Source organism: Protomyctophum bolini (assembly GCF_963924005.1).
Source record: "Protomyctophum bolini genome assembly, chromosome: 7".
Taxonomy (NCBI): Eukaryota; Metazoa; Chordata; class Actinopteri; order Myctophiformes; family Myctophidae; genus Protomyctophum; species Protomyctophum bolini.
This window is the reverse complement of record NC_137868.1, coordinates 45,200,514-45,226,643: the sequence shown is the minus strand read 5'-3', so window position 1 is coordinate 45,226,643 and position 26,130 is coordinate 45,200,514. Positions and strand designations below refer to the sequence as shown.

Sequence of the window (26,130 nt, the reverse complement as noted above, 5' to 3'; positions counted from 1 at the left end):
CACAGAGGACTCAGCTACAGAGTGGACATTATGACAACAACTGATCTCTGCTTGAACTGAAGAAACAACTTGTGAAAATGGTGAAGAGGAGCTCATTCATGACCCCCCTCTCCCTCTCCCTCTCCCTCCTCCTCACCATCATTGCTGCTCTTCAATTGGAGGAGTCTGTCATGAAGAAAACATTTCACTATGTGGATGAGAGGAAAACCTGGTCTGATGCTCGACAGTACTGCAAGGAGAAGTTCACTGACTTGGCTTCTGCTGGTTATCAGAAAGAAGACCTGCTGAATGAGATTTTGGCGAATAAAGCCAGGTCTGCGTGGATCGGTCTGTACAGAGACCCTGGGGACATTTCGGTCTGGAGGTTGACAGGAGAAAGGTGTGTATAGCCTTTGTGTGTGTGTGTGTGTGTGTGTGTGTGTGTGTGTGTGTGTGTGTGTGTGTGTGTGTGTGTGTGTGTGTGTGCGTGCACATACAGTATATATTATGATGATTATTGAATATTGTATATTATTTTCCACAGAGGGGATGCCTCACTTGACACAAACTGGGCAACAGGAGAACTTGAACTTTGGAATTGTACCCGTGTGTCCAAAAATTATGATAACATGTGGTTGAATCTTAAATGTTCTGATAAACGTTGGTTCTACTGCTCTGATGGGGACAGTGTCCTACATCAGACTAAACTCATGAGCTGGTTTGATGCCCAGGAGAGCTGTAACAAGAAGTCCATGGTCTTAGCCACTGTCACACAGAGCAACCAGCACAAGTTCACTAGAGGTGGTTGGATTGGACTGCATTTACCCCCTAACACACCTGGAAGTGACCCATCTAAAGACGTCTGGAAGTGGACTGGAACGGACTCAGACTATAGGAATTGGGCTCCGGGACAGCCAGATCTTGAGAACTGTGGCATCCTTTCCACTGTTACTAGAAAGTGGAACAGTGTACGTTGCTCTAATAAACTTCCATTTATCTGTGTCGATGACAACGTGATCCTGGTGATCTCCAACCCTTACCCTACCCCTGCCTCTACCCCAAACACTACCCATGAGGTGATCCTGGTGAAAGAGAACAAGACATGGGAGGAGGCTCTGGAGCACTGCAGGGCCATCGGCAGCGTCCACTCCAGCCGACATAATCATTACCGTGACCACCAGTATGACCTGGTGAGCCTGCAGTCTGAGGACGACCACCGCTACGCCAGGGACTGGATCCAGGAGGCCACGACCAATGAGGTTTGAGGGTTTGGGTTTAGGGGTCACATTGTGACAGGAAACTTGATTTCTTCTTTCTATCATTTAAAATATACTGTAAATCAAAGTCCTTTGTTAAGTCTTAATTGTCTTCTGTTGGATTGTCATAATCAACACAAATTGTGAACTACTTCATATCATATTCATATACTGTAGCTGTTGCCTCATTCATACAGGTTGCCTTTATTTGCCTTGAGGCAGTATCAAACTTTTTCATCACTTTCCCAACTTTCTTAGGATCGGCAAGCCCTGTCAGAACTGAAAACTCTGTTGGCAGTAATGTTTGTCTCATTCTGAATCCAAAATTAAATTGTATTTAATAACAAGCAGTTAACATTCATATGTAGGCCAACATATATTACATATACTATAGTACTAATTTCAACACAGTTACACTTGAGGGAAGATGTTTGACCTCCTTTGCTTTCCATCATGTCGTCCCCAGGTGTGGACAGCTCTGCGTTTCCTGGCGGGCCAGTGGCTCTGGGTGGACGGGGAACCACAGCAGTACCAGAACCTGCCACTGTGTCCGGCCTGGGGGCGGCACTGTGGAACCCTACCCAGAGACCACAGCACCCAGTGGCAGATCAGGGACTGCATGGAGAGAAGGAACTTCCTCTGCATCAAATCCCCAGCAGGATTGACAGAGCACGAGTAGTCAGGCACAGCTGGGATTCGTGGTCATTAGTATTCAGATTAGTATAGGCTACTTTGCAGAATATAGATAATGTACTTTATTGTCTCCACCAGGCCGAAGGCATGGGGAGAGAGTATGTTTTGAACTCCGTCCGTGTGTGTGACTGTGTCCGTCCGTCCGTCCGTCCGTCCGTCTGTGTACAGCTAATCTTACCCCGTTAACCCGGTCGTTGCCAAATTGTGCACACACACTCCCTGGATGCCAACAATGAACCTCTGGCCCACATTTTCCGAACGGCCTGTTATAGCGCCACCAGGAGGCCGACTTTTGCAAAACACATTTTTTATATTACTCCTCCAGATTCTGTCCAAAAAATGGATGGATGGATGGATGGATGGGTGGACGCTGGACGGATGGCTGGATGTATGGACGGACAGACGGATTAGATAAACATACTGTTTTCTTGACCACAAAGCAATTCTTTTAGGATGTGATTGATATTTATGTGCCAGGAACTCCATTATGAGAATATTTCCGATTCATTAGAGAATTCTACTTACGGTGTACTGTATGTGTGGAGATGACATGTGGAGAGAGTGAAACCATTTGATCTGAATGCTTATTCTTAGTGATCTTATGGGCTAACCTCTAATAGTTGTGTGATTTACAACTGTTGTTTTATTTTTTTATTTATATTTCTCTTTTTACTGAGGGCCTATGTACAGCTTTGATGTTTGTGTTGTCTGAACAATTTACGTCATACGTGTTTGAGCAAATCGGCATATGTAAATTGGTGGGAACCTGTGGCCAATAAGGCCAATTCAATTCAATTCAATTCAATTCAATTCAATTCAATTCAATTCAATTCAATTCAATTCAATTCAATTCAATTCAATTCAATTCAATTCAATTCAATTCAATTCAAGTGTCAAATCACAACAGGTTGTCTCATGACACTTTTACATATAAAGCAGAAAACCAACAAAGATCCATCCATCCATCCTCATTGATGATGATGATGTCACGATGATTAGAGTGCCCCTCACTTCACACGGGTGTGATTTATGTGTTGTTGTTGTTGCTGAATACCACCTCAAGGACCCTTGGGGGTTCCCGGACCGACAGTTTGAGAACCACTAGTCTTAGTGCAATAAGAGGTCTTCCAAATCAGTATAGTTCTCACACTTTAAAGACTTTTCAAAAGACGTTCTCAAATAACATGATTCTGTACAAGTTGGCATGAAGAGACATATACCGTGATCTTGTATAGATGTGCTATTCTTTGAATAGACAATGCCTAAAAGTAAAAATCCTAAATGACACAGATGCTTTCATACTTTTTTTTTTTTTTTTTTTTTTGTTACAAAACAGCATAGACAGAAAGGATAACTAAGCAAACAAATTAAAAAAAATGACCAGGGTAAGACAATAATCGAGACCATGAGGAGATATACTGTTAATGGCATGATTTCAGTCTTTCCAATGCTGTGTGGGTAAGATGTCAAGTGTGTTTCCTTTTGCCCCATTGGATCGAGCTATAGAGAGTTCCAAAGAGATCCTGTCCGGACCATTAGTGAGACGGTAACATGTCATTAGTCAGAAGGTTCATTGTTTCCGAAATTACTATCCCTATCTCTAACCCTAACCTAAACCTAACCGCAAGCACGGGAGCAGTGCATGTTCGGACTAACGGGACTTCGGATCTATGGGCAGTTCCCTAGTGGGACGATTCATTGTGAGACCTCGAGTTTGTGGGGAGGTTTCCATCTTGTGATCAGCACTCGGCAGCTCCTTTGCAGCTGTCAGCCCTATAAGAGCAGAAGTCCCCCTTTGTGGCATTGTCAACCCGGTCGCTGAATCATCATTCAACATTAATATATTAGGCAAGCAAGAGAGGAATACGAGTTCCCGTTACCTCAGATAATACTTCTGAAACACTAGACCAAAAAACCTTTGACATCTGGACACTCCCACATCATAATGTCCCCAGTTTGTTGTTGTTGCATATAGGGTGCAAATGGGTGTCGTACAGAGGCGGAGTTGAAAATGTTTCCTTGGAGTCAAATAGAATCTATGGATATACCTTTAAAATTCAACATTTGATAGTTATAATTTCGTGAGAGACAGATACTAAAGTTTATCGTTTACCTACCTATTTATTTACGTTATCCTAGTTAGTTAGCCTTAATTTGTCTCTTTTCTGTGTGTACTTTCTGCGTGGACATTTTGAACATAATAAAACAGATGACGTAAGTTCTTAATGGTCCGTGTCTTAATGATTCAACAATTAATGTATCATGTTAAACCATTTGAAATGCCTCGTCGTTTGTTTCCAGTGAGACAACGCGCACAATAGCAGCACCCTGACTCTGACCAGAATGGAACAGCGCCTTAATATAACTAGCATCATCCGTATAACCGTAACACCTGTGAAGGAAGTATAGTGAAGGGGCCTGGAAGCAAGGACTATATCTAAAGAGGACGGAGTTGAGACCAGGAAGTTGTACATGCCCAAATACATGCCCAAATTTGGGCATGTATGTGCCACAGTGAGGAGTCCCCACTGGGAGGCTAGCGCCTCCCAGGTGTGTTAGCGTCCTTTACACGCGTCCTTTTCACTATACTGACTGCCACCGCCGCATGCAGCACTTCTAACAAAGATGACCCTCCCTGCCTGACACGAGCGCCCTGTTCCACATCCTTCTGACGTAATTCACCCTTTGTCAAGTCCCGCCCATGGTTGTGTTCGCACCCATTGGTTGCCGTTTCGTGGTTGGACAAAAATCCTCGCTCTCCATCCACTACCATTGAAAAAACATGTTTTTCAATATGAACAAGGCGGAACAAGGCAGAAAGAGCTTGCTGGTTAGTCAGTCAGGGACCAATCAGATGGCTGACAAAGGGTGAATTTGAGCTGTCTAATGAAGGAGGCCTGGTTGGGTGATGATAATAATAACAAATCTGTATAGGCCTTTTTTGGGGGAAATAATCCTTTTTAAGCCATCTCTTTCCTGAACCTTCCACCCTACGTTAGACCCTTTCTCTCCTCCCATGAACGCGTGGTTCAGTAAAGTGTGAGCTGATAACATTACCTTGATAACACTGTGACTCTGCACTACAACGCACAGTATACAGGGAGTCTGTTAAACACATACAGCTTATCTCTGCTGCATGCAGGGCCCTTATTTAAACAGCTCTGCTGTGAGACCCGGGGCCGGCCGCCACTTTGCCGGGCAGGCCCGGGAAGGGACAGGGGTGACCCCAGCTCCACTTTCAACTCGTCCCTTCCTTCAGAAGGATGAAGGAAGGCCTCACTCACACCTAAAGACACACTTGTGTCCTGTGTCTTCTGTGTGTCATGGCCGCCTCCCAATGCATTTCCAATGGGAGTCACATGGTTTCATGACACAACCTTGTTGCATGGCTGTCTTCTGCCATCCCCCCCCCCCCCCCCCACATGCAACAAGGTTGTGTCTTCAAACCATGTGTAACTCCCATTGGAAATGCATTGAGGCGGCCATGACACACAGAAGACACAGGACACAAGTGTGTGTCTTGCGTGGTCTTAGGTGTGCGTGTGAGTGAGGCCTCAGGAAAATGTTCATTGAACAATTGAAGCAACTTATAAGGGCAGAAAAAATACCTCACAGTGCGTCACTCACAGCGCATCGCGTTGTGTGCTTTTGTAGATCATTTTTGGAAGATTAAAATGAAAGCAATTGAACATTTTACCTATGAGGACATATACCCAAACTAGGGATGCCAGGTTTAAAGTGGTAAAATGCTAAGATTTAATTTATATACACATGGTTACAGCTTTACATACAATTAAAACTTTGGCAGCTACGTTATACATGAGACATAAAGCACAACATTTAGACAAATATAGTGTTTATGATTTTATATGAAAGAGTATGAACACAATGGCGGAAAGGGGGAAAAAAACATTGATGATGATGCCACTATGGGCATGTTGGCAGCACGGTGGCTTGTTGTTTAAAGCACTAAATGTTTGCTATTTGCATGACAAATATCTTTGAATATCTTGACAGGCCCAGAAGGTGGACGCCCAGGGGTTAATGACGTGGTTCTCCGTTGTCAACGGCCACTCATATCTTTTGAGCAGGGTTCTCTGACGCAGATGAAACGTCATTAGTAGCTTTGTAAACAGCCTATCAGACCACAGCGTGCCCGCACAGAGAGAGCCTTTCATTGGACAGTGGACAAAGCTGTCCTCGATTATACACCAAATAACTGATGGACTTCAGCAATTGAATGACAACTGAAATTACAATCGAATTAGAAGTCAGTCAGTTGTCGTTGCTTAGTTGGTAATGAGCAAGCAGTTAGTTGCTCTGAGGTTTATGGTAATTTACTCTGAAACAGTGGTGTCCACTGTCTAATCACAACCAAACAGACACTGAAAACAGAAAAAAATAGAACTGCACTCTGTCGAGTGCATACTTGCTTGTTGCGCACTAGTAGGCCATAAATGGCCTACTAGTGCACAAGCATAGCGCGCAAGTACTTTCGACCGCTACAAACTGTCAAATCTCAGTAATGACTACTTGTGCCTGATACAGTGGTGCCAGATTACACACATGTATACATAGGAAAATTACCTTTAATCCTCCCAACACTAAAACATATCGTCATTACGTCACCATCGAAAACCAATTACACTCTGGCATTGGGTCCTTTAATCCACATCTTTATTACGTCATCATTGAGAGCTAGTTATACATATACTATGTATATGTAATTTGTAAGTTGATTAGCGGTATATTGTGGTTACTTTGCACCGTATGCACCGTCTCAGCCGTCCCGCCAATTTTGATGCGTATGCACCGTCCCAGCAAATGGCGTAATGACTAATGGTGCCAGAATACATACATGTATACATAGGAGCATTATACCTTTAATCCTCCCGACATTAAAACATATCGTCATTACGTCACCACCATCGAAAAAAAACATTGGTTTTATACATATACATAATTGTATATGTATAACTAGCTCTCAATGCTTACGTAATGAAGATGTGGATTAAAGGACCCAATGCCAGAGTGTAATTGGTTTTCGATGGTGACGTAATGACGATATGTTTTAGTGTTGGAATGAATTCTGTACTGGCCATATGGAGCTTGTCTTGAGTGTACATGGTTTGATGAGGTCAGACCAACATTATGGAATGTCAGAACAGGTCAGCTCCATATATGGAGATCTAAGGGTGGCAGCCGGGTCAGTGTCTTGAGTGTACAGGGTTTGATGAGGGCGCAGGTACATAGGGCCGGGCCTGTTGAGAACTCTAGTTTTCGCCGGGCACTAATAACTTTGGGGCAGGCCTGTCTATATAGAGTTTAAATGGACATGTATCAGTCAAAAGGGAGTTTCTACCTATAGAAGACTGTGCTTGTGTATATAGCCTCGGCTGGGAGCCTGGGAGGCGAACCCGGGACCTATGAATCCGAAAAGCACACATACCGGTATACGTTACCCGGTCGGCTAAAGAGCCCAGCTGGCCCCCCGATAGGCAGGCAAGCAGAAACGCAGCACCCATTAGCCTATAGTTGTCCCCCATACTCAATGATTCCCAAAGTGGGGTGCAGGGACCCCTAGGGGTCCTTGAGAGAGTTCCAGGGAGTCCCCAGCTAAATGATAATTAGGAACCAAGCAGCAACGCACTGCAGCACCCTATAGCCCACAGTTGTATACTGGTCAGCTATAGCTGGTCCATGACCAACAGAAGAAAAACAATAGTTTACGGGTCAAATCCCAGTGGCGCTCGGTGGATTTGTATAGTGGGCAGAATGAGTGTGTTGGTGAATGTCACATTGGTGCATTAAAGAACAACCTTCACTGTACCTACGATGTTTACTCCAGTCAGTTTATCAGCAGCAGAAACATGCAGAGAGAAGATAAGACAAACCTGGTCAACACGAAGGAGTCTCTGTGGGTGTGTGGGTGTGTGTGTGTGTGTGTGTGTGTGTGTGTGTTGTGAGTGACCTGGAAAGGGGTGACATTGCTGCTACTTCAGGTAGTAGGAAGGGTACGGCATGGGACAAGTGTGTGTGTGTGTGTGTGTGTGTGTGTGTGTGTGTGTGTGTGTGTGTGTGTGTGTGTGTGCGTGTGTGTGTGTGTGTGCGTATGCATGTGTGCGTATGCATGTGTGTGTAAGGGAATAGGGGAGGTTCATAATTCATGTTATATAAATGTTTTTTCTATGACTGTCCTGTTTCGTTGTGTTTGTTGTGTGTGAGCGAGAGAGAAAGAGAGAGAGAGAGTGTGTGAGTGTGTGTGCGCACATAAGCTAAGTGGATCTAAGATATCCAAAATTTCGGGGCGGAAGAAGGATCGAGTGGTCTGGACCTCCATTGACTTAGGGTCCCGGGGAACACCAGCAGACATGAGTAAAACGGTAGGATTTTCAAACCGGTTGACTTAACACGAGACTTTGAACAAAAGATCATAGGCCAGAATTTGTGGCTAATGTATAGGCCAACGGAAATCGACAATATCGAATATCCCAATATCTTTCACCAAATAACTCGATAACGATATTGTGAGGCATAATATCATACTTTGACAATAATTGCCTTTTCAGTTGTGACAGTTCAACAATAGCAGAAATACAAGCTTGCAACGTGTCACGTCACATTGGGAGCACTGTACGTACAATGACACTTTACATGTATATTAATATTATATATTAATAGTTGTTTTTTTTGTGTAGTACATAAAATACAGTAGTATTATGATTATTGTTATTGATGCTTCATTCATTGATGTTTCCTATTGTAAGGAATCACAGGAAAAGCCATCTGACTCTCCCCCTCTAGAAAGGCTTTCCTATCCCATACTTTAAACCTTTTATTTTATTCCTATCATATCATTTAAATGTGTATGTGCAATAAACTAAATTAAGAGACCCTCCAGCAGACAGGCCACTAATATGGAATATAATATATATATATATATACATTTCACCCTGGTTCGCTGTTGGTTTTGTAATAAAGCTAGTTGTAATTGTAAGGTTTTGCCGTCAAAATGTCACATTCAAGTATTATGTTAAAACAGTCAAACGTAATTTACTCTTAGATTTCAGCAAAGTGCAGCCATTTCCATTTTGAGAAACTATAGTTGACAAATACAGTATATTTACTGAAACTGAATCTGATCAAATTCACATGTTAACATTCACTGTGTTATTGGGTAAAGTAAATCAATCAGTTTCCTCTATTTTTTCTTTTCATTTTACACCAAATTGGTTGTTAAGGACAATCCTTGAACGGATGTTATCTTTTGTAGAATCACAGCAACATTAAAATATGGATCAACGTTGTGTGACTGAACATCAAACAAATTAGAAAAGTGCTTTGAAAGAGGTTAGAAAAGATCTATGTCAATCGTGGTCAGGCAGTAATGAGACAAAATACTTATACCGTACATAGATTATCTGCACCAAGATAACGTCAAGATACTAATTTATGCTCATAGGCCCTATATAGGGGCAAGAATAACGCTAATCTCATTGTTATGGCGAGGCCAAAATCCAAGGAGAAGGCAAAACATCTGGTTTAAAGCTCATAGGTGACGTGGTCTTCATCAGGCAAATAAATTAAAGGCCAAATTCCAAGCCATCCAGAACATAGTATGTATGTCTACGACTGCTAATGTGTTACTTTGTATCCTCAAATATAGATTGATTTACAGCCCATATGTTATACAGTCTGCCGTGTGTGGTGGATCACCGTTGAAAATATGCATGTATCAGTGCATTTGTTCCACCAACATTATTCTGTAAAGAATAAAGATTACTATTTTGATTTGTCCAGATGAGACATACCGGTATAGTCACATGAATCCACAGAGGGGTGCACCATTAAGCTGATTTGCTACACCTGGCCTATACTATACTGTCTCAGTGCTCCATGGATGTGCGCACTAGCTGCAGTGCCATGGAGCAGAGCCCTGTAGGCCAGCCAGGTGCAGCTAATCAGCTAAATAGTACACCCTGGTAATGCCTGCACCCAGGGCACCATTGTAGATTCGTCTATAGTGCAGCTGCTGCAACACTGAACTTCACAAAATGCACCAATTTTGTAGTACTAATGTTTGTCTGTCCCTTTTATCTGTCCCTTTCGTTGTCTGTCTGTCTGTCTGTCTGTCTGTCTGTGTTCAGGACAAGTACGACATGTTTGAGGTGGACGGCAAAGTGGAGGTGAAAGGAGGAAAGAAGAAGAAGAAGGAGAAAAAGAAGGAGAGACTGGAAGGAATGAAGAAAGAGATGGACATAGTGAGTGGAGAGAGAGAGAGAGAGAGAGAGAGAGAGAAAGAGAGAGTTTTCTATTGGTCACTGAGAGAGGCTGAGGGCTCACCAGCACAACCACAGACTTTGCAATTACTCGCTGGAAGCAACGATGGAGGGCTCGACGACCTAGAGTCTAGGTCGTCCTCAAACGAGCCCTCCATCGTTGCGGTTCAGTCATCCCGGTTCTCCATATACATCTGGCCCTGCAGCTCGTTGGTGCTATTTACATAAAGTTAATGTGGGACGTCCTCGTGCCCATGTGTGTGTTGGTTCCCACGGCACTGCCTTGCTGGCTCACCCTTGGCATTCCACCATACATATTCTAACTATACTATGCCACCACAACCACAGACTTGTTGGCCACTGGGTGCTGACCAGTTACAACACACTAGCCTTGTGCTGTTGACTAAATGGGAAGTGACCAGTATGACAGAGGTGATGCACATGCGTGCACAGTCCGCAACACTGGTAATACTCGGCTCCACTGGTTTATTATTAATTATTATTACTGACATAGGAGGCCTTTGCTATGTTTCAGTTTCAATTGAAACAGGCCTCCTCCAGCCTCTGTTGTTGCTGGCGTAATTGTCAAGAGTGATGGGGGGGGGGAATTAAAAGATTTCAGTGCACTGTGCCTACACATGTCGCGACCGCAGGTCGCGACATGTGTAGGCACAATGCAAGGAATAAATGCATTCGCCATGTATCCGAAGGAAGTCTGATCCAATCACTTTTAGATTTCTCCAGTTTAATCCTGAGTTTAAGTTTTTTAGTGTTCAAGATCTAATTTTAGGCATGTTTAAGCCTCGAGGAAAATCCGTGTTGAGGTTCTTAATCCACTGTTTTTCATTAAAACGTCTTTGTCCTACTGTCCAGTTAGGATTGTGTTGAAGTCCAGCGCATTTTAGAGCTCCAATGCCGTGCGCCATAAAATGTTGCACCAATCTTGTGGTTGTCTTTTTGGCATTGTTAATATTGTATCTGTGTCGTCCCAGCCTAGTACCTATTGTTTTACCTGTCTCTCCGACATATTGTAAACCACATTTTTCACATGTGATTAAATAAATGCAGTTGCTGGTTCTGGCTGTTATTTGTTGTTTAATCTCCAAGACGCGTTTTGTGGTTCTATTTTTTACTAATTGTTTGGGTTTGAAGTATTCTGGTCCCTGGCGTGCTGGTGTGTTGATTTCTTTTAGCTTGCTGTGTACTAGATAATCTTTAAGGTTTTTATTTTTTCTGTAGGCCGATATAATTTTATAATCTTTTAGAAGATCGTCTGTTCGGTTCTCAAAATTCCTTTTTATTCTGTTGTTGGCTAGTGTGCTCTGTGTTGAATAACTGGTTATCAGGGCCAATTTGGGGCCTGTATCTCGCACTTTTATTTCTAAGAAGGTTTTTTGGGCTTTCCGGAGGAAGGTCCTAGTGTATCCTCTTAGTCTGAGGGCATTAAATAGAGTTTTACAAGCTATTTTGAAATCACTTCTTTGCGTGCAAATCCTATGGAATCTTAGTAGTTGTGATTTGACTATTCCTGTGTAGGAGTGTGTCGGGTGGAATGACGTTTTGTGTAATAGGGCGTGAGTGTCTGTTTCTTTAAAGAATACTTTTAAGTCTAGTTTCCCATTTGTGTTAAAGTTTGGGCCCTTGAAGATTGTTACATCAAGAAAGTCAATCCTTTCTGTGTGTGTCACATATTTTATCGTTATGGATCTATGATGGCTATTTAAAACATCAATAAATTCCTGGAATTCTTCTTGGCTATGTTCCCATATTCCAAATATATCATCTAGAAATCTATAGTAATGTGTCGGTTTAAGTCTGCATTTTTCTAGTGCGGTCTGTTCCCATATGCTCATGTAAATGTTTGCATAAGATGGTGCAAATCTCTTTCCCATGGCCGTGCCTTTGATTTGTAAATAGAATTTGTTGTTAAAGGAAAAATCATTCTGGGTTAGATTTAAGTCTAGTAATTGGAGTATTTCCTCCTCTGGTCGACTTGTGTCTGGGTATTTACTAAAGACTTCCCTGACTGCTTGGAGTCCTGATTCTGTTTCAATGTTTGTGTAGAGGCTGTCTATATCTATTGAAAATAGAAGGGCCTCCTTTCCTACTTTAATAGCTTTAATTTTGTCCACAAAATCGTAAGTGTCTTTTATAAAACTGGGGTGTTTTATCGACAGTGGGTTCAGGAAATATTCAATAAACTCTGCTGTCTGATACGTCTCGCTGCCACTGGGGGGTATGGGGGCCTCATATTTGGTCTTGAAACGGGCCTCCAGAATAGATCCCTAAGGCCGCCCCTTATTCTCTGACCAGTACGACCACAGCCCTTTTGCTGTTGACCAATGGGAGTCAGTTGACCAGTAAATACAAAGTCTTCTATACTGTTGGTCATTAGTGTCAATTCTTCTTTGCATGTCTGGAACTATAGTCGATATGAAAACTGTCATATGTGTGGAGATTAGTGGATACGGAAGGCGACCTCTATAGGACACGATCACAATGGTTCATGTGGAATGAAAAGCATATAGGCTTTCACAGGTATAGCTAAACAACTGCAGCCTGCTGGCGTGAGTTTAGTCCCGTTAAGTGTCCTCTGTCTCCCCCTGCAGGACGACCATGAGATTCCAATAGAAGACCTTGAGCAGAGATACAACACCAACGTGACCACGGTAGGTGCAGCTGTGTTCGATAAAGAATACCGTTATATACATGGGTTAAAGTGGTCCAGGGACCACCAGTGGTCCTTGAGGGGGTTCCAGGTGGTCCCCAGCTAAATGATGCAGAGCTGGTATAACCAAATGGACCCTTTAACTCTTGAGAGCATAACATGAATCCATTTTGGTTTCATGTCACGCTCCCAAGAGTTCAATTGTTGTTAAACATCTGCATTACTTAATATACAAGAAGTCTACACAATATTAGAGAATGTAGAATAGTTGTTTTTTTTTGCTTAACGTTTGCCTGTTCTCTCTCCTGTGGTACCAACATCAATACAGCATGGAATTGTGGTCAAAGTCTTATCCAACGGCAACAAAATATTCAAAGTTTTTGGGTCTGTGATGAAAAGGAATAATAAAAAAGGAAAATAATACATACATATAGAGCTTTTTAAAAAATGCATGGAATGAAAGTATTGCTTATCCACAAACTATGGTTTGATCCGTCTTTAAACTTGCAACCATGACTGACAACAAAGCGTAAAAGTATAAATATATGGCAACAGTGACAAAAACCTTTCAAAAAGCTCAGTGAATAAAGATTGTTCTCTCCTCTCCGTCGTCCTCCACACAGGGCATGACCGCCACGTTCGCCCGGCAGGTCCTGGAGCGGGACGGTCCCAATGAGCTGAAGCCCCCCAAGGGGACCCCGGAGTACGTGAAGTTCGCCCGGCAGCTGGCCGGGGGTCTGCAGTGTCTGATGTGGGTGGCCGCCAGCATCTGCTTCATCGCCTTTGGCATCGAACTGGCCAGGGGGAACTTCACCTGCTTTGACAACGTGAGTTTTGTGGAGGACAAGACATACTATAGTATACGCCTAAACCTTTCAGGCCGTGGGATATAAACTGTTGAGTCGCCATGGCGACCCATTGGTTGTCCCCTTTTTCACTGGCGAAAACGGAATGAAAATGAAATGAAAACTACAGCTACGATGACTAAAACTGATACTGAATATATTGACAATTTCGTCAGCAAATAGCCTAGAAAGTAGACTAAAATGTTAGTCATTTTTACACTTGGTTGCATGCTGAAAATAGCCGATTTACAAGCTCACAACGCGTCGTAGATCTGCTATTTTCAGCAAGTGTAAAAGCACTCATTACGACGGCACCAAGGCCCGCCAAAATACATTTTAGTCGACTAAATCAACTGTAGATTTAGTCTCTTCTTTGGAAGCGTGAGCGCCGGTAGTCGGTAGACGTTTGTTTCCCATAGGCCGGGGTGTCACACACCTATAATAATACAATGATACTTGTAGCAGCTGTACTGAGTGTGTGTGTGTGTGTGTGTGTGTGTGTGTGTGTGTGTGTGTGTGTGTGTGTGTGTGTGTGTGTGTGCGTGTGCGTGTGCGCGTGTGCGTGTGTGCGTGTGCCCCATTCAGCTGTACTTGGCCATCACCCTGATTGCTGTGGTCGTGGTGACCGGTTGCTTTGGTTACTACCAGGAGTTCAAGAGTACCAACATCATTGCCAGTTTCAAGAACCTGGTGCCACAGGTGAGCCTCACATCTCGTTTATGTATGCGTCCATTTGGACAATAGCATATTAATTAATGAACACCAGACATACCGTACAATTATGTGTAAATAGAATCAAGAATCCGTATAGTCCCCAATCATCTGACCAGAGGTCTCTGGTGTAAAATTATGTTTTTATGTGGCCACACCCACCAGTTCATTAAACTAATTTATTGCGGCTAGCTGTTAGCATGAATCCCAGTTCCAGGTGCCACCATATGTGTTCACTTTAAAGAGTCGGAGTTTGAAAATCCTCCTTTCAACTGCTTTACACTGCAGTGATTATATTTTCAATCCCATAGCTGGAGCGGCGGGGCGTTGCCATAGCAACCGGACCAATGTAAAAATGCCACTGTGGGACTCAACCAGACGGGGTATACATTGGGGTCCGTATATATATGGACATGGGAAATAATTAATTAAGTACACCTTATTTTCACCTTAGCACCACCCACCTGTACGTATAAGCCTCGCCCACAGCTGTGTGTTGTATGATGATGCATGGGGTAGGGGTTAGGGGAGGGGTTAGGGTTATGATGTCACAAAAATGGTGTATTTTCAAATGGGCCTTTTTGGCTCAAAAGGCTCTCAGCTTCCAGGAAGAAAGGCAAAAATACACAGGGAAGACATATTTGAATATTTCTCACCACACCTGGGGGCCTATTTGAGTAACGTTGACGTCCATAGACACATGCAAAACAGAACAACCGGCACACACATCTTTAAATGCGTGTGCCGCCCCTCATGCATGAAGGAAGTATGAGTCCGTTGCTCTCCCCAGGTTGGCGGAGGGTGTGGTATAGAGCCCAGGATCACATTAGATAATTGACACACAGGGGTGAAAAATGGGTTATACAAAATCGCGGGATAAAAAATAATAAATAAAAAGTGTCTGCTGTCTGCGAACAGCAAGCGGTGGTGATCCGCGACGGCAAGAAGGACCAGATCAGCGCCATGGACCTGGTGGTGGGAGACCTGGTGGAGGTCAAGGGTGGAGACAGGATCCCTGCCGACATCCGCATCATCACCGCCCAGAGCTGCAAGGTGAGTACAGTCAGTATAGGCTACACGTCATGTGTTGTTTTCGTCGACTAAGACTAAGACAAAAAATGTTCGTCGACTACCTTTTTCCACTGACAAAAACTACATGAAAACTAAGCTATGGTGACTAAAACTAAGACTAAATATACTGACAATTTCGTCAGCAAATAAAAACTAGACTAAAATGTTAGGAAGGGACTAGTGGACAAGAGATCCAGTATAAGTCATTTTACACTTGGTTGCATGCTGAAAATATCAGATCTACAATTTCAGCAAGTGTAAAATCTGTCATTACAATGGCATCAAGGCCCACCAAAATAATTTTTTGTGGACTAAATCAACTGTAGATTTTTTAGTCGACAAAAATCTTATGATATGTAGACTAAAACTAGACTAAACACTAAAACATTCCAGGTGACTAAAATGTGACTAAATGACTGAATGAAAACGTTTCAAGAGACTATGACTAAAACTGAAATAGAAATTTGCTGCCAAAAACAACACTGGTACACACCGTGAAAGAAATCACTATAAGCCTACAAATTAATTTGGTTCCACGTGTACACTATGTGGGGGTCCTTGACATTTGGTTCCACGTGCATGGGGGGGTCCTTGACATTTGGTTCCACGTGTACAGTGTACACTATGGGGGTCCTTGACATTTTGGTTCCACGTGTTATGGGGGTCCTTGACATTTTGGTTCCATGTGTACACTATGGGGGTCCTTGACATTTGCTTGTGTGTGTTTCTGTCAGGTTGACAACTCGTCCCTGACAGGGGAGTCAGAGCCTCAGACCAGGAGTCCAGAATGCACTCACGAGAACCCAATGGAGACCAAGAACGTTGCCTTCTTCTCCACCACTGTACTGGAAGGTACATGCATATACAGTCCACTTCCCTTCCTTCCTTCCTTCCAGAGAGGTACGGAGAGGTATGGATGTCGACTTTACCCATAGTGTACACGTGGAACGTGCATATCAGCACCCCCCCACCACCTCAGGACATTGTGGTACTGCAGCTAAAACTGCTTTCAAAGTCCAGAAATAAATGACAAGAACTGGTTATATCAGAGTGGTGATTGTGGCTCAAACCATTAGAAATAAGTTCGAGGGACATAGACAATATGATATTAAATATTTAAAAAACAGTTTTAAAATGCATGTTATTCTATGCAGACCGCAGCCATCTTACCATATAAGTTAACCCATTCTGAACGGGAACCCATTTTGGTGTTAGCATCATGTTATGCTTTAGCTATTGAAAAATAGCAGATCTACAAGCTCATAGCGCGCCACCGAGTGGCGCGCTACGAGCTTGTAGGTCTGCTATTTTTGAAAAATCGAAGAATCTGATCTCAGGTCAGAATGGGTTCATCAGACCAGTGTGTGTCCAGTGGAAACCTCGTATGAATCTGATCTCAGGTCAGAATGGGTTAATGGCAAGGTGCTACCTATAGGTGCAACTTCCAATGGCAGCCCATTCATCCATACAGAACTGATTGTATTAAACAACGTCAAACTCACCAACATTGGCTGTGCGGAAAGCTTGAATTATTCTCTTTGTGTTTGTTTCGTAAAAAAATCCACTGTATACACGTTATGAGCTATACTTTGTGTCCTTGCAGGTGATTATTTATGCCGTGCTGGAGTTTGGAAGTGCTCGTTAGACATCACTCAACTGTCCCGCGTATAGCACCACCTGTTTTGAATTAGCACATAATGCAAGAGGCAGCAGGACGTTAGCTTTACTGAAAACGAGTGCTTCCAAACTCTGATCGAAACATGGCCGAGGTCTGCAAAATGGTCTATTTAAGCAATAAGCCTTTCAAAAGCAATAAGCAATAAGCGTATTGCTTTTCTAAAACGGTTACAAACATTATAGCAATATTAACCTAATAAAACTATTACATTCACAAAAGTATCTACGCTTTGCGCCACCAGAGCGAGCGAGCCAGAGCCACAACACTTCCTTGTTTTGCTCTGCAAGTAGCCTACTGTATGTATGTGACGGGAGAATAGCGCTTGATGTCTTTGGAGCCACACATTCACAGTCATAATGAGGCGGGCGGTGCTTAGACGCCCGCACGGCATGTGTTTGTAAAGCAATGAAGCGCTCCCCTTCCCCAGTTCAGCTACACAAGGCTGCAGTTTGATACAAAGTGATTGAAGAAGTGGGTTATCGGTGAGTTTACACCGGTCACGTGACGGCAACCAGCCAATCAGAATTAAGTATTGGGACTACCCGTTTTAGAAAGCTGCTTTAACTGCTATAGTCCTCTCCTCTCCCAGGTGTGGCCACGGGCGTGATCATCAACACGGGCGACAGGACCATCATCGGCCGCATCGCCTCCCTGGCCAGCGGCGTGGGCAACGAGAAGACGCCCATCGCCATCGAGATCGAGCACTTTGTGGACATCATCGCCGGCCTGGCCATCTTCTTCGGCTTCACGTTCTTCGTGGTGGCGCTGTTCATCGGCTACAGCTTCCTGGAGGCCATGATCTACTTCATGGCCATCGTGGTGGCCTACGTCCCCGAGGGGCTGCTCGCCACCGTCACCGTGAGTTATATGCGCTTTATAGTACTGACGGCCAGTGGTGGAAAAAAGTCACTCAATTGTGTTTACTTTAAGTAAAAGTACCAATACTGGAATTTAGAAGCACTTCGTTACAAGTGAAAGTACGGAATTGAAAATGTGCTTGAGTAATAGTACAAAAGTATCTGCATCAAAATGTGCTTAAAGTATTCTAAAAGTAAAAGCACTCATGTTGCAGAATGTCCCATTTCACAAGTTTAAACTGTGTACAAAAGCTTTTGAAAATAGCAGATCAACAAGCTCACAACGCGTCTGTCTGTCTGTCTGTCTGTCTGTCTGTCTGTCTGTCTGTCTGTCTGTCTGTCTGTCTGTCTGTCTGTCTGTCTGTCTGTCTGTCTGTCTGTCTGTCTGTCTGTCTGTCTGTCTGTATGTCTGCCTGCCTGCCTGCCTGCCTGTCTGTCTGTCTGTTCACGTGCCTGTCTGTCTGTCCGTCCGTCCAGGTGTGTCTGTCTCTGACAGCCAAACGTTTGGCCAGGAAGAACTGCGTGGTGAAGAACCTTGAGGCTGTGGAGACACTGGGTCAGTATACACATGCACACACACACACACACACGCGCGCGCGCACGCACACATATGCACACGCACACGCACACGCACACACACACAAACATCTTTCAAACAAATAATACACACTGTTGGTAAATCGTAGAATCGAAGAATCGTTTTGTGTGTGTGTGTGTGTGTGTGTGTGTGTGTGTGTGTGTGTGTGTGTGTGTGTGTGTGTGTGTGTGTGTGTGTGTGTGTGTGTGTGTGTGTGTGTGTGTGTGTGTGTGTGTGTGTGTGTGTGTGTGTGTGTGTGTGTGCCTGTGCGTGTGCGTGCGTGTGTGTGCGTGTGCGATCCAGGCTCCACCTCTGTGATCTGCTCGGATAAGACGGGCACGCTGACCCAGAACAGAATGACCGTGGCTCACCTGTGGTTCGACAACCACGTCCACTCTGCTGACACCACGGAGGACCAGTCAGGTAGAGAGACACCGAGACACACAGAGAGAGAGAGAGAGAGAGAGAGAGAAATGGGCGGACAGAAGAACAACACAGTCCTGCACCACTTCAGTGATGCTTGCGGAACTCGACTTCGTCTCGTTCCCCTGTCGTGGCAATAATCACGTTAAACAACACCCTCTCGTGTAATATTGCTTAAATCCATGTCGTATACACGAGTTGTGAGCTTGTATAGTGATAGTGAGCTATTGTTGTTGTGAGCTATATTTTCGCCCACTTTTGTCCAAGAGTGCCCTGTTTTTACGGGGATTTCAGCCCCCTGCCCTCTCTCTAACGCTCTCTGCGCGTCCCTCCTGGCGTCCACAGGCCAGAGCTTTGACCAGTCGTCAGAGACGTGGCGCTCGCTGGCCAGGGTGGCCGGGCTGTGCAACAGAGCCACCTTCAGACCGGACCAGGAGGACATTCCTATTCCCAGGGTATGTATACACTATAATATGTCATATATACGGGTATAGTCTCTTGTAGTCTCTTGTAATAGTTTTCATTTCGTTTTTTTGTCAGATTTTAGTCACCTGGAATGTTTTAGTGTCTTGTTTTAGTCGACTGAATCTACAGTTGATTTGGTCGAACAAGATGTATTTTAGAGGTATATTCACTAACTCTGGGGGAGCCCATGGTTCGAACTATGGCAACCTTGCGGTTACCATCCTCCAGCCACTCAGGTTCAGGTTCAGGTTTATTTGTCATTTTGTATAGATACAGAGTATACATACAATGAAAATTATTTTTGCTCAGAGCACTCTCAGTCTTACATACACAGGACATAAACAAACATCTATAGTGCAAGAAAAAGACAAGAAACAGGAAGAGAAAAGTGCAAGTGAAGTGACGTGCAATACAGTTCGAGGTCAGCTGTTCAGCAGCCTGACTGCCTGGGGGTAAAAACTGTTACTGAGACTCTACCCCCGAGCAGCCACCGCCACCCAAGAATGGTAGCACGGGTCTCCACCAGACCGGGTTGCCTACCCAGGGCTGCCTATACCGCCATCTTTTGGAAGGCAGCCAGACTTCGGCCTGGCGGAGACAATAAAGAAATGTGTAAAAAAAAACTAAAAGGAAAAGAAAGCTGTGTTATACGTTGCAACTTTGAGAAAACTAACTTAAAAAAAAACCATAAGGATTGTGCATTCTTGTTATAGATCCAGGTATAGGAAAAGGCTTATATATAGCTTTGTATAACTCTCCCTCTCTCGTGTCTTTGCAGAGGACCGTGGTCGGAGACGCGTCGGAGACCGCCCTGCTGAAGTTCACGGAGCTGAACATAGGAAACATTGAGCAATACCGCAACCGCTTCAAGAAAGTGTGCGAGCTTCCCTTCAACTCCAGCAACAAGTTCGCGGTGAGTGAGTGTGCACAGTGCACACACACGCACAGGGAAAAGAGGGAGTACCGTAATCCCTCCTATATACACAGAGCGGCTGGGAAACGTTGAAGCCACACCCACTTTTCTACTGGGCAAAGCTGGAACTGCATATACAGTACATATACAACAAGAGTGCTCGTTCCATGAATCCCTTCATGGAGTTTGAGCACTTCCACGTTTTGGGCAGCCAACTTCGATGCCCGAAATGAGGAAGTATATAGACTAGTAGCTAGTAGCGTTCTTCCGGGGGCTTCAAACTAGAGTTGTTTTCCGATACTGATACTGGTATCGGTTATACTCGGGCCGATACCACCCTCAAGTACTTGTACTCGGTACTCGGAAAGCGGCCCCCGATATACTTTGACCCGCAGAAAGCATAAAATGACAACTGAGTGTCATCGTATATATAGATCGGAGATCCATCTGCATCCATGGGAAAAAGGGGGTATAAAGTAAGTGGTTACTCAACAAAAATAAAGTACTCGTATCGGTATTCAAAATCAAGTACTTGTACTCGTACTCTGTCTGAAAAAAACTTCAAACGCCAGTGAGCAACTTCCAATGAAATGAACAGCTGGGGGCGTTGAACTCTGCGCTCTAGTTTATATAACTATGCCTTCCACCTTACCTCTCTCTCTCTCTCTCTCTCTCTCTCTCTCTCTGTCCTCCTCAGCTCTCCGTCCATGAGCTGGAGGACCCGCTGGACCTGCGCTACCTGCTGGTGATGAAGGGGGCGCCAGAGCGCATCCTGGAGCGCTGCTCCACCATCCTCGTCAAGGGCCAGGAGCTCCCGCTGGACGAGCAGTGGACCGAGTCCTTCCAGACCGCGTACATGGACCTGGGAGGGCTGGGCGAGAGAGTGCTGGGTGAGGAGAGAGAGACACAGAGAGACACACAGAGAGAGAGAGAGAGAGAGAGAGAGAGAGAGAGAGAGAGAAATAAATAAATAGAGTATCCATTTGAGGGACACTAGCCACTACTACTGTATATACAGCTATAGAGATATATTTTTTCCGTCCTAACACAAACTAAATAAAATGCCATTGACAATGAATGGAGAATTGACCTCATCTGAGGACGGGCAAATCGGCCATTTTGTCAAATTCCCATTGACAATGAATGGAGAATTAAGGTCATGATAGATAGATAGACAGACAGACAGACAGACAGACAGACAGACAGACAGACAGACAGACAGACAGACAGATAGATAGATAGATAGATAGGAAAGAAAGAAATAGAAATAAATGAATGTGTGTCCTCTCCTCCCCTCCCCCTGTCAGGGTTCTGTAACATCTATCTGAACGAGAAGGAGTTTCCTCGAGGCTTCCGCTTCGACCCTGACGAGATGAACTTCACCACGTCCAACCTGTGTTTCTGCGGCCTCATCTCCATGATCGACCCTCCCAGGGCCACGGTGCCCGACGCCGTCATGAAGTGTCGTACCGCCGGCATCAGGGTGAGAGGAGAGACAACGCAGTGACACTTTTACCATGGTTAAATAATGACTGAGATCGGTTATTTTCAGCATGAAACCAAGTGTATAAAATGACTTGTGTTTTATTTATACTGGATCACTTAATGTCCACTACAGTCCCTTCCTCCCTGGAAATTAAAACTGTCTGGGTTTCCGAGGCTAGTCCCTTACTAACATTTTAGTATAGTTTTTTTTTATTTGTTGACGAAATTGTCAATATATTTAGTCATAGCTTAGTTTTAATTTATTTTTTATTCAGTTTCCGTCAATGAAAAAAGGGTAGTCGAGAGAGAGAGAGAGAGAGAGAGAGAGAGAGAGAGAGACGTACAACCCCTTGCTCATATAGCACAGCAACATATATATTGGTATCACTTCTATCCTAGACGTTACAACTTTTGACCAGAGGGGGGCGATATTACACATGAATTTATAGTAGTGCATGCAGATTGTCAAAGGTTTTGCCTGAGTGTACTGTAGTATTGTGTGTACTGTGTGTACTGTAGTGTACTGTAGTGTACTGTGCCATTTTAGTTCTTTAGTTCTAGAATAGTGACTCTCTGAGATGAGCTCACATCATTTTGCATCATTAGAAATACGCATTTTGGTGACACAAAATTAAGATACATTGTGTTTATTTTCAACAACAACAATTTTTAGTGGAATATAGCAAGCTTTTTTTTCACCCGTGTTCCAGGTTGTCATGGTGACAGGAGATCATCCAATTACAGCCAAGGCCATAGCAGCAAATGTTGGTATCATCTCAGAGGGCAGCGAGACGGTCGAAGACATCGCCATCAGGAAACGCATCCCCGTAGAACGAGTCAACCCCAGGTCTCTTCTCTTCTCTTCTCTTCTCTTCTCTTCTCTTCTCTTCTCTTCTCTTCTCTTCTCTTCTCTTCTCTTCTCTTCTCTTCTCTTCTCTTCGTCATGGTACCAAGAACTAGCATGCGAGATCTGAGGTGGACAATGGCCTACAGGCCAAATAAATCCAACATGCAAAAACAAAATCATTACGGGAATACTGAAGTTCACAGGGAACATAATATCAGATATCACTACAAATAGTTTACTGGCTATAGAAGCATCTACCACCACTGTGGTTGTTCAACGATGTGGCGATGTGGTAATGATAGAAGACCATGGGGCTTTCTAGACTGGAGGTGATGAGCTGATGGCAGGCAGGTGCGTTGACTGGTGAGAATGAGGGGACTGCATGGGAACAGGTGAGCCAATTAAGTGGTAACTGGAGCCAAGCCGACGCCCACACAGAGCACAGACACTGAGGCTTCGTACACACATAAAGAACAACTGTTCTTTATGTGTGTACGAAGCACACACGTGTTTAGTCAAACCACGTGACTTCCATTGGAAAAGCATTGAGACGGCCATGAAACACAGGCAGAGCACAGAACATTTGTTCTTCATGTGTGTACGAAGCCTGACAAGACACAGACAAACAAGGAAAACACATGCAGCCCTTCCTGGGACTGTAACACTCTTTATAATGTTTGCGTGTGTGTGACTGTGACTGTGTATGTGTGCGCGCTTGCGTGCGTGCGTGCGTGCGTGTGTGTGTGTGTGCATGTGTGCACAGGGAGGCACGTGCGTGTGTGATAAACGGAGGCCAGCTGAAGGACATGTCCAGTGACGAGCTGGACGATGCTCTGAGGAACCATCCTGAGATGGTGTTCGCCAGAACGTCTCCTCAACAGAAACTCATCATAGTGGAGAGCTGTCAGAGACTGGTACGTTCACGCATGCACGCACGCACAGAGGCACACATATACAGACACCTTAACTCACTTCCAGTATTCTCACACGCCTTACCTCAGGCACTATGTGTAAATATGTAGATAATTTGTTTGTTTCTTTGATTCTTTTTTCTGTGGAAATAACAAAACATGATGCTTTGCCTTTTACCACAAAAAGTACAGGTAAAGGGTTTTCTTTTTTATTTACAAGCTTATACCACAAAAAGTACAGGTAAAGGGTTTTCTTTTTTATTTACAAGCTTATACCACAAAAAGTACAGGTAAAGGGTTTTCTTTTTTATTTACAAGCTTATACCACAAAAAGTACAGGTAAAGGGTTTTCTTTTTTATTTACACGCTTATACCACAAAAAGTACAGGTAAAGGGGTTTTCTTCTGTGTGGGTCTTAGATATAATATACAAGCTTTTGCCACCAAGGCTACAACCAAAAGGTCTCTTAGCTTATTTACAAGCTTGTGCCACAAACTGTAAAACCCTTTGGTTGTAAACAGTTTGTAGCTTATTTACAAAGTTTGCTACAAACTGTACAACCAAAGCGTCTCTTTAAGTTTTTTCACAAAAAAACCAAACAGTCCATCGTGACAATGGCATTCTGTTTCATGTGGTGTAACGCTGAATGCTGTCCCCCTCTCCACTCCCGCAGGGTTTTATCACGGCGGTGACGTTCTGTTTCATGTGGTGTAACACTGAATGCTGTCCCCCTCTCCACTCCCGCAGGGTTTTATCACGGCGGTGACGTTCTGTTTCATGTGGTGTAACGCTGAATGCTGTCCCCCTCTCCACTCTCGCAGGGTTCCATCGTGGCGGTGACGGGCGACGGCGTGAACGACTCCCCGGCCTTAAAGAAGGCGGACATCGGCATCGCCATGGGCATCGCCGGCTCGGACGCAGCGAAGAACGCCGCGGACATGATCCTACTGGACGATAACTTCGCTTCCATAGTCACTGGAGTGGAACAAGGTGTGAGGGGGGAGGGGGAGAGAGAGAGAGGGGGAAAGAGATGGGGCGGGGGGGGCTTGAAATGGACCCCAAAATGATACATATCTGGTGGCCACGGACCCCCATCTCGAAATGTTTTGTGCCAGGGACCCCCCACCAAAATGGGTTAAAGGTTTAGCGGCGTTTTGTTGGCTCGGTTCAAACTAAAAGCCTTGGATATAGTTTATGCAGGCAGAGAACACGTCCACAACTTTACATAATATTTGCAGATTTTACTGATCCAAACATGAACATAAACACTACAAATGTACAAGGCATTCTTTGTTTCTGGTAAAATAATAATAATAATAATATTTGTTCACCCAGGTGCATAGTATACCTTCCCCAATCATAAGCCCTCATGGAGAGGCGCCGTGTGTCCACAAATAAGAATCGTATTAATCTAAAAAGAATCTACTACTTGAGAATGACTGCAATACGGTATCATATAACTTGTGTGTCTGTGTGTGTGTGTGTGTGTGTGTGTGTGTGTGTGTGTGTGTGTGTGTGTGTGTGTGTGCGTGCGTGCCTGCGTGCGTTCCTGCGTGCCTGCGTGCGTGCGTGCGTGTCCCATCAGGCCGTCTGATCTTTGACAACCTGAAGAAGTCCATTGCCTACACGCTGACCAAGAACATTCCAGAACTGACTCCGTACCTCATCTACATCACCTGCAGCGTGCCCCTTCCTCTGGGCTGCATCACCATCCTCTTCATCGAGCTGGCCACCGACATCGTTAGTAAACCTGTTGTCTGTCTGTCTGTCTGTCTGTCTGTCTGTCTGTCTGTCTTTGAGACTTATAACTGAGTCACTGGCTCTATATTGATTTGTCTTTCTTTCTCTGTGTCTCTGATAGTGTTCATTATGATATACACACAGTCATATCATTTAGTTTTTTGTTAGTTTTTCAAGGCCAGTTATATTGTATGGTCCAATGAGTTGTCTTTTTTTTCTTTTTTGTGTAGCCAAATGTAATCAGGTGTGAAAACCTCTCTACAAAAGTTACAAAATAAATAAAAAATAAATAAATCATCATCGAATCCTTACAAATTCCACTGAGAAATGGCCTCTCTGCCACAGGAAAGGTTAATTAATCAATACAAGAATGGTATAAATCAAAACACTCACAAGACTATACTCGTGGTTGCTGCAGCCGCTTACATGAATAATTGGTTGTAGCAATTGGTCAATTGCTACAACCTCTGTCCAATTTTACTTGACTCCTTGACTCTCTTGATTCTCTTGAAAAGTAATTTGAAATGTTCTTTAACGCTTGAATAGTTTGGTCTTCTGCCCCTGCAAGGGAATTTATGTCTTTATAAACGATTGTAAAACATATATTGGTTACGTAACCAACAGCAGCCAATTTAGCTACTACAAACGTTATGCAAAGCTCGGGCCAATCACAGCGGAAGTTAGGTAGGACGGTTACTCCCGAAGAATAATAATAAAGTGTAGCCTAGCCTC

General features: G+C 44.0%; 1 protein-coding gene across 1 annotated transcript in view; it reads left to right on the top strand.

The window, feature by feature from the left end:
• Positions 1-9,824: 9,824 nt before the first annotated feature.
• LOC308318750 (potassium-transporting ATPase alpha chain 1-like) overlaps positions 9,825-26,130 on the top strand; it is a gene marked incomplete at its 5' end in the record, with an annotated part of 22,631 nt that continues 6,325 nt past the window's right edge. The window contains 18 exons of the mRNA XM_080768376.1: positions 9,825-9,866; positions 10,076-10,189; positions 12,817-12,876; positions 13,499-13,702; positions 14,306-14,419; positions 15,350-15,484; positions 16,237-16,354; positions 17,770-18,038; positions 18,515-18,593; positions 18,918-19,037; positions 19,383-19,492; positions 20,281-20,415; positions 21,113-21,305; positions 21,723-21,898; positions 22,611-22,747; positions 23,511-23,661; positions 24,480-24,648; positions 25,244-25,398. Of these exons, the coding sequence (XP_080624502.1) occupies positions 9,825-9,866; positions 10,076-10,189; positions 12,817-12,876; positions 13,499-13,702; positions 14,306-14,419; positions 15,350-15,484; positions 16,237-16,354; positions 17,770-18,038; positions 18,515-18,593; positions 18,918-19,037; positions 19,383-19,492; positions 20,281-20,415; positions 21,113-21,305; positions 21,723-21,898; positions 22,611-22,747; positions 23,511-23,661; positions 24,480-24,648; positions 25,244-25,398 (2,481 nt within the window). The remainder of the gene's footprint in view (positions 9,867-10,075; positions 10,190-12,816; positions 12,877-13,498; positions 13,703-14,305; positions 14,420-15,349; positions 15,485-16,236; positions 16,355-17,769; positions 18,039-18,514; positions 18,594-18,917; positions 19,038-19,382; positions 19,493-20,280; positions 20,416-21,112; positions 21,306-21,722; positions 21,899-22,610; positions 22,748-23,510; positions 23,662-24,479; positions 24,649-25,243; positions 25,399-26,130) is intronic.